The following is a 15,968-nucleotide window of genomic DNA, read 5'->3' as shown; positions in this document are numbered from 1 at the left end:
ACTACTAGACTATTCTGCCTTTCAAATCTACCCAACTTTCTCTTTAATATAGAAACCACTTTCACTTATCCGGAGGTACTCATTTCAGAGAGCATTAGCTAAATGTCAGTGCTCTATTTGCTTTGGATTTGCCAGTTGTGCAAAAATTAGACACTAAAATACATTTTGTTATGATAAAGGTTTGGTAAACAGGGTGTACCTTCATTTTATACACAATACACACCAAACTCATGGCAAGTGTTGCCAGAGAAATGAAGCCTGATGTATGGAGTCTCAGGAGGTAGACACTGCCACAATCCTGTTGATGTTGGATCACATTAAAGCAGATGTTTCCTGTCAACTGCTACACTTTCCCCAAAGTACATATTAGTATATTCAAACAATCACTTCAACCAAACATATGTCAAGGACCTCTATTTAAACATCTTAACTGAATTCTCTTGTAATCCAGTGTTCCATTTGTTAGTACCGTATTCCTAAACAACATTAAATCCTCTGGATTACCACTTCCTTCAGTTTAAGTTTAATAATGCACAGTGAAAAACTATTAAACAACCCAGCCCTGCACACAGAAGAGAACACATTGACATGGCTGCATCTAACTTCCTAAATCCTTTGGAATGTTTCACATACCATACGGTACCTTTATAAAATGAAAGGAATGGTTCAAGGGTAATTATTTTCGCTAAATTGTGGCTGGTCTTCATGTGGCTGCACCATAAGAACAGCCGTGATTACAAAGGGGAACTATGGACTCCCCACCACCACCCGTTAGCACTGCCTCCATAAGAGCGGTCAAGAATCACAATCCCCATGTTCTAGATGTGCAGGAATACTACTGAGTTGATCCTCTCCCTGTCTGAGGAGACAGCGCCATGGCTCCACCCCTCCCATAAACTGGACAGTAGAGATGGTTGGTCTATTGAAGGAATACACACACACACACACACACACACACACACACACACCCCTCTCCTCAGTGCAACTGGGTAGCTCTGCAAGGCCTCCTGGTGCTTTTCCTTGGCCAATGTAACAAGCATTTTGTTACTTCATTATTCAGCTGCATTTTACTATAGATGGGCAAACCATTTATGATGAAAAAAGAATTAGCCTAAATTGTCTTTCATCCCCTCAACAAAATCCACACTTTTTTTGTAGTATGGATCAGTTTAGAAAGTTCCTTTCTTAGGATCTGATTCTACTGAAGTCACTGGGAGCTTTGCCACAAACTTCAGTGGATGTAGAATCAGGCCCTTATTCCTTACTTCTCTTTCTTACCTGGACACTCTCCCCATTGCTGCTTTTGCTGCTCCCACCAGACCCAGCTACAAACTCTGGCTATCATCTTTTTCACTCCACATTCTTTCTTGACATGCATATCCAGACCATGATCAAACCTTGCAACTTCTTCCTGCATAACATTTCCAAGAACTAGACCTTTCTCTCTTCCCATCCTGTAAAAACTGGTGGAGAGACACTGTATCATTTTAAGAGGTGCTGCAGTTCTGTCTTCTGTTTATGATGGTAGGATAATGAATATGTAATTACAGTCACAGTGCAGAACATAAGGGAATACATTTGTTATTCTCTGGTTTTATTCATTGTTTTGATTATAGGGATAAGAGATGGCAATGTTGGGTTATCAATCTAATAACATTTTCATATAATAGAATATTTTAAAAATATTAAAAAGTGTGCTCAAAAATATTAAAAAGTGCTCTCTATTCTATCAAGTTTCAACCCAGAGAAATTCTTCTCAGAACATTTCTAAATGCCTGAGTAAAGGAAACACTGAGGCAACCTTAACTACAGTGGTCCTTCCAGCCACTGCTGTAATGAAATAATGAAGTATAGCACTAATAACCTGGCAAGCCAATTTAAATATGAAATGGCTAGTAGTATGGCTAGCATCCCTTTGCCAAACCTCAACCGTCTTCTCCCAATGCAAGATGATGCTTCCAACTGAAGAGTGAATTGAGGGAGAAAAAACAATAAAAACCCCCAGAGTACTATGATTATAAGTGGTAAGCATTTCATAAACAAGCTTTCCAAAGCCAAAATCTGATTTGGACTTTCAGGCTGGACTCTTGCTCTTTGTTGCCATGCAGCCATATGTTTAACGTGACTGGAAGCTTGAGTTTACTGCAGAATCACCAGTTAAAAGAAAGTTATCCAGAAGTATATGCTTTTTGTTGACCGAGTTACAGGTTAAGATTTTTTTTTTCAATTTCCCCTTGGAATTAGCTGAGTGAAATGTCAGGTGCAGTGTCAAATAAGGTTGCAAAGAGATTTATTCCAGCCTAAATCCAAAAGATTTAGACCACAATATTCTACAAATGTTTAAGTCAGAAGGTTTTACACTTATTAGGGCCTTCCTGAAGAAAGGCAAACCCCTTTTTTAAATGCTAATGTTTTCCAACCAGTGTAACTATAGTGTGAAAATATTTTTGTCATTTATCATGGAATCATGAATCTCTATTATTATTAAATCCCAGCTGCATATGTCTGAACTTAATGTTACTAACTTGTTCAAGAACAGGTAGATCTGTTTGTTAGCCTTTAACGTTCCTTCTCCTCTCCAAAGTGCTATTTCTGCTCTTTTAATGGATGCAACAGATGCATTCAAGAAAGATTAGCAACCACTGTTAGTGTGTTACAAATGTGTCCATTTTCCTACCCATTTCTAAGAATGCTTTATTTCAAAATTATTTCTGAGCTTCCAATGCTAAAGCTTCAAAGTACATAACACACACAAAAATAAAGATTATTGATTGACGTAAGAGATTAGAAATTCTTTGATTTCTTGTTTTTTAAAGTGTTCTTCCCTGATGCTAACAATGGTTGTAATTCTCCCTCAGACAACAAACTTCTTAACCTCAGGACATTTTCAGGCACTGGCAGTTGTCCATACTCAGAAAGCATATAGTTCTGAGTTAGCCTTGAGCATCCTTTCCTCTCAGTTATGTCTTTTATATCCCCAATCAATCATACTGAAACTGCAAAACCATGAGATATTACACACATATTAAAGGTTCAGATTCAAAACTCATTTATACCAAATTAAATCGGGAATAAATCCACTGATGTTAATGGAGTCACATGAATTTACAATGGCTTACCACTTAGTGGCCATGAGAATGAATGTTCTCACATTGTAAACAAGAAGCAGGCAACATTATCGCCTGCAAATGTAAACAAACTTGTTTGTCTGAGCAATTGGCTGAACAAGAAGTAGAACTGAGTGGACTTGTGGGCTCTAAAATTTTACATTGTTTTATTTCTGACCACACTTTTTTTATTTTTTTTACATAATTCTACATTTGTAAGTTCAACTTTCATGATAAAGAGATTGCACTACAGTACTTGTAGGTTAATTGAAAAATGATACTTCTGATTTTTTTACAGGGCAAATACTTGTAATCAAAACAAAATATAAAGTGAGCACTGTGCACTTTGTATTCTGTGTTGTAATTTAAATCAATATATTTGAAAATGTAGAAAACATCCAAAAATATTTAAATAAATGGTATTCTATTATTGTTTAGTTGCGCAATTCATTTTTTTAATCGCTTGACAGCCCTAATTACAGTTAGTGCAGGGTGAAGAATTTATAACAATTTCTTCAACAAAATTTGCTATTTCTTCTGTTAAAAATCACTATCCAAAAATTATTCATGATTTATTTCAGCAAATAATATTAGTTTCCAGATGGTTCCAGTTTAAAATTTGCTTTCCATGAGTATTCACACTAAGTTTGTTTTCTACATTACGTAAAAGTGAACATAAGATGGGCACAAAGATTACTTTAAAAAATCGGAATGAATATTCACAGAAAATGTATTATGCTCAGAGGTGAAAGTAAGCCAGTCCAGTCTGGTACTGGCAAGAGCCAGTACGCCGTGCCGGACTGGACCGGCTTCCCCAGTGATGATTTAAAGGGTCCAGGGCTCCAGCCGCCGCGGGGAGTCCCGGGCCCTTTAAATCACCGCCAGGGCTCCGGCAGCCAGGCTCAGGCGGGGATTTAAAGGGCCTAGGGTTCCCCGCAGCGGCTGGAGCCCTGGGCCCTTTAAATCACCGCCGGAGCCCTGCCACTGCTACCCTGAGGCAGCGGCGGCAGAGCTCCGGTGGTGATTTAAAGAGTCAGGGGCTCCGGCCACTGTGGTGAGCCCTGGGCCCTTTAAAGCGCCACCAGAGCCCCAAGCGCCAATGGTGCTTTAAAGGACCCAGGGTTCCCTGCAGCAGCCAGAGCTCCGGGCCCTTTAAATGCCTGCCCGAGCCCTACCACCGCTACCCCAGCGACGACAGGGCTCTGGCGGTGCTTTAAAGGGCCCGGGGCTCCCCTCAGCGGCGGAGCCTCGGACCCTTTAAATTACCACCAGAGCCCTGCCACCCTGGGGTTGTGGCTGCAGGGCTCCTGCGGTGATTTAAAGGGCTCAGAGCTCTGCAGTGGCTAGATCCCCAGGCCCTTTAATTCACCCCTGAGCCCTGGGGCTCCCAGCTGCCTCTGCAGCTGGGAGCTCCGGGGTGATTTAAAGGCCCTGGAGCTCCCAGCCACAGCCGGAGCCCCAGGACCTTTAAATATTGAAAGGCCCCGCTTCTTCTAGTTGAGGCCACGCCTCTTCCAGTTTAGGCCACGCCCCCGCTCAGGACTCCGGCATACTGGTAAGTCCTTTAAGTTACTTTCACCCGTGATTATGCTATCACATTTTTAGCACAGAGGATTCTCTGTGGTGGACCTCTGATCTCAAACAATATAGATGAAAAATGTATGTTAATTACAAACGCAAGACTTGCTTTGTGGACACTGAATTCTGATCTTGCTGGATCAAGGAGGTTTCAGGAGAGATGTGGAAACCTATTTTAACCAAGACCTACGAGGCCATCTTGTAGCTTTTACTCTTAAGCCTTAACAATTCATATTTTTTATAGTAACTAACAGCATATGACACAGGAGTTGTCTTCTAAGGACAGGCATGAGATCATTTCCTCGTCTTCTGCCAGCACTAATGTTCATGGTATACACTTTAATTACCCCAGGTTTCCTTTCCAGTGCATGAGCTCACAAACAGTTTTATGAGTGAATACGCAACGTGGTTCCATCAGAGCTGTCCCCCGAGTATGGCAGGCCAGCCCACCAGAAAGGCATAAAAAGGACCAACAAAAGATAGACTGTGCAGAATGAACAAATATCTTCCACAATAGACAAAAAGTTTAGTCTTTTAAAATATTAATTTCTTAAGAATGTCAATTTCTTCTCTATTTACATAAATATACACCGAGATAATAAAGATTAATATTAACATTTTTTTGCTATTCCTATGTAGAACTGCAGAACTTTGATTTTTAGGTTCTCTCTTGTGACTGTACAGGGAATGCACTTTGCCTTCAAAAAGGCAACAGCTTTCCTAGTTCTATGATCATTCATAGGCTACACAATAGGTGAGTTTCTATAATTTTTCTTTCAAGTTAGCCATTTAACCCACAACAATGGAAGTACAGATGCTGTAAACATATACAGCTTGATTCTCTACTTTCTTCCACCCATTTTAAATTGGTATAATTCCATTGACTTCAACAGAATTGTTCCTAACTTACACGGTTGTAAATGAAATCAGAATCTGGCGCACAGTGAAATCTACATAAAAAAAAAACCACTTCCTTAAGCAACCCCACTCTTAAAAACCACTTCAGACTACGCACAAAGATTTCAGATACAAGTTTACTAAAATGTTGTAAAGATTGCCTCTTCTATACAACCAATTTTTGCTGTAACTTGGGTGGTCATTTAAGACAAGTTTCACTGTAAAACTTGGAATCAGTGGCTTGGCCATCCATTCAGGGAACTCTTCTTTGGAAAAGGCATTTGTGATACTGCTTGCAGTGTTCCAATGCACATGCTTAGCACACACACGGAAAAAGTGATTTGCAGTAGATAAAGTACTAACCATTTATTATTAAACCTCAGTTCAACTTTAAAGTCTAGCTTGGAGTCTTAAAGAAAAGGGTTTAAACATGTGCACTCACTAAAGTAGTCCTTTAAAAAAAAAATCACACATATTAGTCAGGACTTGGGTATCAAGGCAATTGAGCCACTGGATCTCAGAGCTCTAGCAAGTCAGTAAGAAAAATCAAGCAATTCAGGCTGTCTTAAGCCACAATGGAAAGTGGCAAACTAGAGGACTCCAGCTTCTAGCACTTATAGTCTTTCAATCTTCAAGGAAAAACAAAAACAACCCTAATGCAAAAGCAAACAAACAATAAAGAAACAAAAACAAAAATCACATGCACCATGTATGCAGTAAGTAGACCTAATGTTAATAAACATTTGTAGGAATGGCTGGGAAAATATGTATATCCTTAACTAACTTCCATCATTATCAACCACTCTGTTTTATTTTATAAATAAGCCTTAGCCCCATAAAAATAACACTGGTAATGTTGAAACAAATTAAGCAGTAAGTCACTTGAGACCATCTGTAAACCAATAGATCAAGTAAACATGGTCAAGAATCTATGTCAACTGTTGAGAGTGTTGCTGAGGTAGACTTCAGTACATGCATAGCCTCTAATACATTTAGCTACTACTGAGGGGGGAAAGGGGGGCAGAAGGCAAATGTGTTTAAAATGTCCTAGATATCCTGAACTGTAGGTCCAACATAACTCTTCTCTATTTCCTTTACTGAAACCATAGTATCTCATGATAAAGATAGATTCCATTTTCAGAGACCTACATGAAGTGTGTGTTTGAGGCTGGAGAGGGGGAAACCTGAATATACTGCATAATTTCCTTAAAGCCTCAACATTTACGTACAGTAGGGAAAACTTCTCTGAAAAATCCATCAACCACCAAGGGCATGTGAATTGTCAACTTTAAAAGCCGTTGTCAGTTTCAGAAGTCCCATGAGTAGGGACCACACTGTATTACTATCCTTGGTTTTTGGATAGGCATTAATCTTTTCATGCTATTAATATTTCATTTTTAAAACAACTGTTTCCTGACTAGACACCATTTGGTATAGACAACCGCTTATTTGTTTATCAGTCCTAGGATAATATACGTTTGGACACCACCTGTTCAGATTTCAGCTGGTCGGAATAATAAATTCTATATCTCAACTGATTATACATAATCTTTTAAAATGTTCACTCAGTGCTGCATTAGGCCTTCATCTTTCTCTCTCTCTAACCTTTATAAATATTATAAGCAGGGCTGTCAGGTTTAGTCTTAAACCAATATTTATTAGGAAATGGACTAAAATAATTATGGTCAGGAATTACTGGTAAATGCTTGTTGATCCAGAAAGAGGTCAAATGGTTATTTCCTGTTTCCTGCCAGTCTGCTTTGCCTCAGGATTTGTGCCGTTTCCATCCTAATGAAGGACAGGCAAATTAGACTATTATTTTATCTAAACTACTTGAAAGTTGAAGCAAAATTTTGAGATATGTGAAGGTTTTATAACTTTTAAAATAAGTATTCATTTTTGCATACTTTTGATTTTCTTACGTTTTTTGGAAATGGAACCACCAAAATACCACATAAAGTTGCTGGGTATCACTGTATTTCCAGTCCAACCAGAAGCAGGAGGAATCAGGAATATCCGGAGATAATCTGTTCTTGGATAATTCCCAATCCAGTTTTGCAGAGGCAAGAGATTGTGTAATGCAGTTATGGTTGGGATACAAATCTGAATTTTTAGTTGTTTATTCAAACTGAGACTTTTAAAGATCCTCAGTTCACTGATATTGACCAAAAACAGGGATGACTGGCCACAGGGAAAACACATAATGCAAAATAAAGGTGCCATAAAATTGGTTTCTCCAGTTAAGCAATTATTTACCAATAAGTTCACCCTAAAAAACTTCAATCAAAAGTTGTCAAAAATTTTAGAAGGCCTGATCACAAGATTTCACAGTTTTGTAGGCTGCCATATGAGCTTGGTGAAATTTGTTATGGGTTGCGTTAAATCCTCATTCAAAGATGCTCTTAATTTAAGATAGTTATAAGAGACAGTTAAGGGGCCACTCCTAAAACAGGGTCTAATAGAGTTTGCCCAGAAAGTAGCACCTTGTGAGCATCGGGTTCCACTTGGTATTGTGAGCAGGTGTGTGGGTAGGTCGGGGAGATAACACACAAAAACTGAGAGCAGACAAGAACAGATAGAGAGGCAGAGGCTAAAAAGCACAAAAGACAAGCAGTAACCTATGAGCACAGATTTTCCCAGGGTCACTCTAAAGAGAGAGTTTTTGGCCAAGGTGTATTGGCTAAAGAGACTTGGGACTATATACTAAACACTTTAGTATTAGTTCCTCCCATGTTCAGCGAAGCAGAATTTTGTACATTCCTTGTAAATAAACAAGATGGCACCAGAGAGAATACCACACTCCATCAATTTCTACTTCTAACTGGAAAATCCCCAGGGCTCCAAAATTTGACTAGCTGCTTGCCTTGAAAAGGTGTAACAATATCAAAGATGGAAGAAGTCACAACTAATGTCAAGACCATGATGATAAAAAGAAAACTTGCTCCCTTACCTGTCCAGTGCTGTGCTGGTAGGCATGCTTCTACCGAACCCTCGAACACCCATCTGACGGAAATATGGAATGCAAGAAAGATTGGCAGCAATAATTGCCAGTGAATCAGAAGGGTTCACAAAGAAACCATTTTGACCTAGGATCATATAGCGGTCCTGAAGAGACAAGAAAGACAAAAAGTGTCAGAGAGAAATCAAGGTTGAGGAACTCATCCCCATGATCACTGCAAGCTTATCATCTCCCTATCAAACCACATCTCCTTCTAGCCCAATGAATCAAAATTCCAAGATGCTCCCTGGTTCCAGTCTCCTACATGGCATTTTGATGGGCTTGTGGCTACCCTAATGTAAGATAATCTTTTTGCTGATGATATGTACTAGCCAGAGACAGGTAGTTAATTTCTATCAACTGAATACTGACAACAGTAAATGGCTTTTGTACCTCAATAGTCTCTTTGTCCTTTTCTTCCCCCCCACACTCTCACCACACATACACCATCTTAAGAGGATACCAAGTTATTGCTGTAATACTTTGCTGTTTATGTTGCTGGTAGCAAGAATGCAAGATTTAAAAAACACACAGAGCTTGTGATTCAGTGCCTGTCTTACGTGCAGAAAATTCACTTAGCTGAAGCACAAAAGGAATTTTAGAATCTCAGCCAAAATTAACTCCATTTAGTTGCCGGTTACTAAGACAGTCTCCCTCATTTACATATGCTGCATTTTTTCTATCTGAGAAGTTATGCAAACACCCAAGACAAATTGGGCCAAATATTTAGAGAGTCCTCAGCCTGCCCTACAAATCTGCAGGTGCAATCAACTGAGAGCACAAATGATATCATTTGGGCTTGATTTGTTGGTACAACTGCTATCATCTGTGCATGCAAATAACTGTATCCTCAAAATTAGGGGCATTAAAAATTGGGCCTATTATGCTTCAATGTCTAATAGATGCACTAGCAAAGATGACATTCTTGACCCAAAACCCAGAATGGCTGAAATACTTACTCCATCAGCATCAAAAGCAGCTCCAAATCCGTATTCTCCTCCTTTCATAGCCTCCAGCAGGGTAGTTGCGTATGTTAAGTTTGGGTCGGGAAGTTGCCCACCAAAATCCTCCAGAGGAATACAGTTTATTGCAGAATTTGCAGGAGCTCCTAATTCATCACACAGGACTCTCCTTACATAGGGTCCCATAACTGCAAAAGGAATTTGCCATCCATTTTCAAGAGCATACACACTTCACATTCCAATATTCACAACAGCATGGAAACTTAATAGAAGACTTAACTAGTGCATTCGTATTGCACTCACATCTCTGTCATACCAACTGAAAGAAAAACAAATATTTCACTGAACACTGTGTAATTCCCCCTCCTTCCTCCAGGGTTATCAGTGGGAACTCTGTTAGCTCAGATGGTAGACATCCATGCTTTCGCTACTGAGTAACTCTGTTAGCTGGTAACAGTAGTAGGCTCTTATCCCCTATGTGGGGGACCACACACATTTATCATACATACTTAGGCCTTGTCTTCACTAGGAAAAAATAGTGTTAGCTAATACATAGTAACCAACTCATGGTAAAATGCTGGACAAAGCAGTTGTAGTTTTAACATGTGTTATCAGGTCAGGGTAAATATTAAGGGAATAAACACATTGGGAACATTTACATTGACCTGATAAAACATTAAAATTACAATTGCCTTGTCCACACTATTTTACCACGTTAGTTACCACATGCTAGCTAATGTGATAAAAAGCCACTTTTTCCTAGTGTGAATGCACTTTTATCATGCACAGTTTGACCATCTATACCAGTAACTAAAATTTTATGTCTGTCATAAGTGACAGTAATATAATCCTCCATTCCTCAGCCACGGAATTTGTATTAAAAAAATCTCCTGAGTATTACGAATGCCAAATCCTCTACCATTAAACCCTAGAAAAAATCTTAAATTAAAATGGAGCTGTTAAAAATACAAACTGCATTTATTAGCTAGTGATCATGATGCACAGCCACTTCTGAAACTGTTCCTCTCCACCATTCTCTTCTAAATAAAAACAAAATCTTTTAAGCTTAATGCTCATTAAAAGGAGTCATATTGAAAATCTTGGTATTTATTTATCCACTGAACAACATCAGTGCAAACTTTCCTGCACCTTGACCTGAAGAAGGTCGTTCAGTCGCCATATCCAGCCTTCTGCCTCTGTTGAGACGACCAAGGAGTACAAATTAGCGTAAATTGTAATGGTATGTTCATAATATTTATTACACCTGTGCATAAAAAACCCTGAGACCAGTAACTTGTTTTACATAAATCACCTATTATCAGATGGCGATGAATTCACTAAAATCCTGCAACAGAATTGAGTTATAGTCACCTGAAGATGAAAAAGTCATTCTCTCTCTCTCTCACACACACACACACACACACACACACAACTATATCTTCCTTATTCATAGCCTTCAATTACATAAAAGGTCTGTATCTTGTAATTTTAAACACAATATGCAATGATTTATAAACCACATTACAGTTTAGATGTAGTATATTTGTTCAGAAAATATAATGAACAATTAATATCAAGAGAGCACATTCCTTTAATAATTTCTCTTTTTAAACGTGCACTATGATAATTTATTCCACAAGCTGTTTTTGCTACAATGATCAACCAAATCCTGCACTCCTTACTCAGGGAAAACCCCCATCAAAACCAACAGAGCAAATTCCGAACAGGAATATACACTGTCAGTGAATATTAGCACTGCATCATAATAAAATACCCTGAAATAGTTTACAGTATTGGGTATGTTTTAACTTTTATTGCCAACAACAGAAACTCAGAATCCTACCTCCATTCATGGCATCAATTCTTATCTTAAGCTGATTGGGTCCAGTCAGCAAGCTTCTGATCATGTTAAAGTCAAAGATAGTTCGAAGCAGATTGAGGTAGATATCCACTGAATCCACTATTTCAACTGGAGAAATAAAGCGAAAGAAATTACTAGAGTTGACCACATAGACAGATGGATAAACTGATCACTAACCTCTCTCCAAAGACACCTAAACAATCCATTACACACTAAACAAGACCAGATCATGCAACACTTAGGAATCAAACGCTTGATCCAAAGTCCACTTAAGTCAACTGAAAGACTCCCACTGATTTCACTGGGGTTTGGATCAGGCCTCAAGTCCCATGTAAATCAATGGAGCTTTGCCTACTTAAGAACTGCAGGATCAGAATGTATTAAGGGTCTGTATTACTGTGGATGTATTTCAATAAAATACAATACATAGAAACAAAAACTTCGTTTTACATTCAAAATATCTTTTGACAACTTTTTCAGTTGGCATCAATATATAAAAATGGATCAAACTAAATAGGACTGGTCTTAAGGCTGTGAAGGTATTGATTCCTAGAGAAGAACTACACCAAGAAAAAGGCAACCCACCAACTGCAATTTGTCTTTTCATGTGATTTCCCAAGGTCCAAATTCGGAGCGGGGTGGGAGGAATTATAGGCCAGCATCCTGCTCTTTCTCCTCTGCTGCCACCTCCTCCTCACAAACCTAATCCCAGCCCAATGCAGAGGAGGGGCACATTTGAAATCAAGCCTGCCCTGCATTCACTCTGCAGTGGCAAGTGATGGAGGGGTGGGGAAGGTAGGAAGCTGCAGCACGGGGCGGGTGGGGAAGACAGAGCCTGTACTACCACCACTGGGACGAAGATGCCCTGTCCATACACTCCTGCCCGCTACAATAGCAACTCCCTCCTGGAGATGAGGAAGAAGGGGAGGGGGAGCAGGACTGGCTGTGTGGCAGAAGCGGGGGGTTGTCCTTCTTTTATGCTGTTTCCTTTGCTCAAAATAAACAAGTTGAAAATAAGAAACCATAACTTTTTTCTTTATTTGTTTGCAATCTTTGCATGAGTGAATCTCTCATTCATCTCAAGGCACTGCATTTAGCCGTATGGAGTGGAAATCCATCAACCTCATGTTAAATTTGTTAGTCTCTAAGGTGCCACAAGTCCTCCTGTTCTTCTTTTTTCTCAGTATCTGTATTATCTGGTATATAAAGTGCCTGGAGCATGATCCTTAGCTAACCAGCAAACAGGGTGTAGATCCTGTCAACTATGCCACTATGATGCTTCCTTGGGGGTACCCAGGGTTGTGAGGCACCTTCCTAATACCTCCCCTTAGGGTGAGGAAGCCTTGTCTGTGCCTGTTGTGGGTCTATTCCCAACAGCACTAGCCTCTGGTAACACAAGCACTGCCTTCCAGGCCTGTGCAGGCCTTGGCCTCTGTACAGGTTAGCAATAGGCACACACCAATCCCAGAGTCCACCGAGTATCCCCCTGGAGTGCCCACCCCTGAGCCACTGGACCACTCATAGCATTCCCAGATCAGCTCCCAAAGGAACAATACACCCCATCTTACCAGTCACCTTAGATTATGCCTCCACTTATCACACAGCACTCAGATATGTTTATAGTAAAAACAAGAAGTTTATTTAACAAAGAACAGAGATTTAAGACAAAGCAAGTAGAATTAACGGAAATAAATGGTTACATATAAAATAAAATCATACACGCTTTTGAGAGCTAAGCTTAACTAGTAAGACATTCCCCTATCTCATAAAGGGTAGCTCACTCAAAATCTCTCTCCCAGCATCAAACATTATAGTCCAAAAATCCATAGTTTTCACTATGACTCTCTCCTGCTGGTTTATTTCTTTCTGTAAACTCCCTCTCTGAAAGATTTCACAATCCTCTCATTAGCATTTAGCTCAGACTGCATATGGGCATCCATTGTGAACCATACAATACGCAGTTTACATATAGCCAGACAGACAGACATCTCTTTCCTGAAAGAAAACTTGCCTAATCACCTTTTGGTGACCAGCCCCAAGTCACCGACCTTAAGAACATAACTTTCAGTATATATATCCATAACTCCTTACATATTATCCCTACATACATATTTTCCAATTATTATGATGATCAGTGTGACACAGTCTTTCAGTAGAGACTTCGTGACACTCTTTGGTGAATTAGTAGATACCCAGACCCCAGGGATCCCAGTAACCCTTATGCACTATTGTGCCCTCTGCCCATTAGTACCAAGAGGTCCCTGGGTCACAGGGGAGGAGGCCTGGCTATGGGGCAGAGAGGGGAAGACCCTAAAATTCCTTCCCTCAAGGAAGCTTGAAGCCAGCTGGGAGGGGAGTAAGGGAGTCGGGGCTTTGGGGAGGGTATAGAAAAGGGGCTCCCAGAAAGGGGAGAGCATAGTGGCTTGTGGGTGGAACAGCAGGCACTCCTCTGCGGTTTCTAACGTTCTGTGGTTTTTAACTGTAAAACTCTGGAAAGCTAACTGGTTTGAAGTACTATGTAGAAGTAATCAAAAATTGTCCATCAAGTTGTTTTTTATTGTATATTTAAATTCCAATCTGAAAATTTGCTCCCCTTTCCCCCAAGAAATATCTGAATTGGCACCACTGGCACTGTGACCCTGTGCGCCAAGCAGCAATGTCCAGACTGCAGAGCCAGCCCCAGCAGACAAGACCTGCCGTTGCAGTGGGGGTGCCAGCAGGCTTGCCCTGAAACACACCCACACAGGGGGCCTTCCCAGTGCACTAGGCCTGCACCCACCTAAAACCTTCCCACGACCCACTGGGAAATGCTGCTGTATGTGACAGACCAAGACCCATCTAGGGAATGGGACTTGTTTAACACATCAGGCTGAGCTGTACAGGTATCCCATATACAAGCCAAATGTCTCATTCCTTCATAACTTACAGACCGGTTTAACAGGACATCCTACCCAACTAGGCCATTGGGACTACTCTGATGCTTAAAGTTAAGCATGTGCTGAATCAATGCCTTAGATATTAACTAGTACACTTACACCTGATCCCCTGTGGTGCTGAACGGCCTCCATATTTGGAGTCTGAGAGTGGAGGGCATGCCACAGCTGTCAGGCATGGACCTTTTCAGAGGGGGAAGTGTAGTCAAACAACACTCTAGCTGGGGTTATAAGCGTGCCCCTCTGGCACTTAAGAATTGTTGAATTGGGGCCTATCTAGCAAATTGCTTTATGCACGTGTTTGACTGTAATAAAACGGATGCTCACACTAGAAGTTAAGCATGTGCTTCAGTCTTTTGCTGGATTGGGTCTTTAATATACAAACTCTTAGCCTCAGTTTCCCCATCTGTAAAATAGATATAAGATTTACTTACCTATTCTGCAGGATGTTGTGAGGATTAATGTTTTAAGGCATTGTGAAGAATAATCTAAGCACTGTTTAAATACTTACATTATTGTCATTCTGTGGCAACTCTTTTTATAAACAAAATCTACGGATTTAGCATACAGCTTGGATAAAAACACAGATTGGTACCTCGGAAAGGTTTGAATTTGTTCTCCAGATCAAATTCTTGTCTTCCCAGCCGAGATAAGTCAACTCTGAGATCGGGACAAATGGCATATTCCTCAAGGGTTTTGCTGATCTGATAGATTTTGTCTGAAACGGCATCTGGGGCAGGTCCTAGAAGACAAACATTAAGAAGCTTTTTTCTGACAATGGCTGACTTAGAGAACAGATTCTTTCTGTATTTGCAATTGTAACCAACTGCAAACAGCTCTGATGTGCTCAAAATAAATAAGCCCAAAAAAAACAGCTGGAGTAAAATACAGATTTTTTCCACTTAAAGCAAAACACAGAGTTACCACGTTTCTGTAAGAAATATAACACTGAAACCAGAATATATTTTTCTGATTTTTTTTTTAACTAATAAAAAACAGCATACAAATAAATCATTTTCGGGGGGGTGGGGGGGGGAAGAACCACAATCATTTGGATGTACTGCTAAAGAAATCTGCCATTCATTGACTCTCTTCAGTAAATCTCAATGTGCGTGTTAAAATAAAACTGGTATTTCCTGAGTTGCTTATCCATTTTTAGAAATCTGCAAAGATGTGTTTAAAAAGTTAAAAGTACATTCAGGTCCAGGACAGCAGAGTGCAATGTACTTCTTCTGTCCAACCCAGTTCAATTTTGACACATGTACAAAGTTCAAATAACTGAGAGTTTTAAATAACTTTATTGCCCTTTGGCCTAAATTTTAAAAAATGCATTTGGTTCACCAGTTTTATAGAAACGTTTACTTGCAGAACATCTCTGACTGTTCAACAAAAACACATTTGTGTTAGAAATTCAAAATTCCTTAATTTGTTAACATACAGATTGATCTGGAGTAAACATGTTAATCAAAGAATATAATTCACATCTCAATTGTATATTAACTGATTTGCTAGTTTTGAAAACTGGGTGTATTTTAAAAGATGCTATAGCTCAAACAGAAGTCATGGGCTTAATGCAGAAATTGCTAAGTGAGGTTCTGTCATTTTCTTATGCAGTAGGTCAGTTTTTATTAT

The 15,968-nt window shown here is 39.7% G+C and overlaps 1 protein-coding gene across 3 annotated transcripts in view; it reads right to left on the bottom strand.

Moving 5' to 3' along the window:
* Positions 1 to 15,968, bottom strand: part of PGM5 (phosphoglucomutase 5) — a 120,886-nt gene that overhangs the window by 86,289 nt on the left and 18,629 nt on the right. For all 3 annotated transcript variants that reach the window (XM_065550481.1, XM_065550480.1, XM_065550482.1), the window contains exons 3-6: positions 14,932 to 15,078; positions 11,386 to 11,511; positions 9,540 to 9,730; positions 8,533 to 8,687 (exon numbers count right to left, since the gene is read on the bottom strand). In XM_065550481.1, the coding sequence (XP_065406553.1) occupies positions 8,533 to 8,687; positions 9,540 to 9,730; positions 11,386 to 11,511; positions 14,932 to 15,078 (619 nt within the window). The remainder of the gene's footprint in view (positions 1 to 8,532; positions 8,688 to 9,539; positions 9,731 to 11,385; positions 11,512 to 14,931; positions 15,079 to 15,968) is intronic.

The sequence above is a fragment of the Chrysemys picta genome, chromosome 6 (assembly GCF_011386835.1).
Source record: "Chrysemys picta bellii isolate R12L10 chromosome 6, ASM1138683v2, whole genome shotgun sequence".
NCBI lineage: Eukaryota > Metazoa > Chordata > Testudines > Emydidae > Chrysemys > Chrysemys picta.
This window is presented reverse-complemented; position numbering and strand designations above follow the sequence as displayed.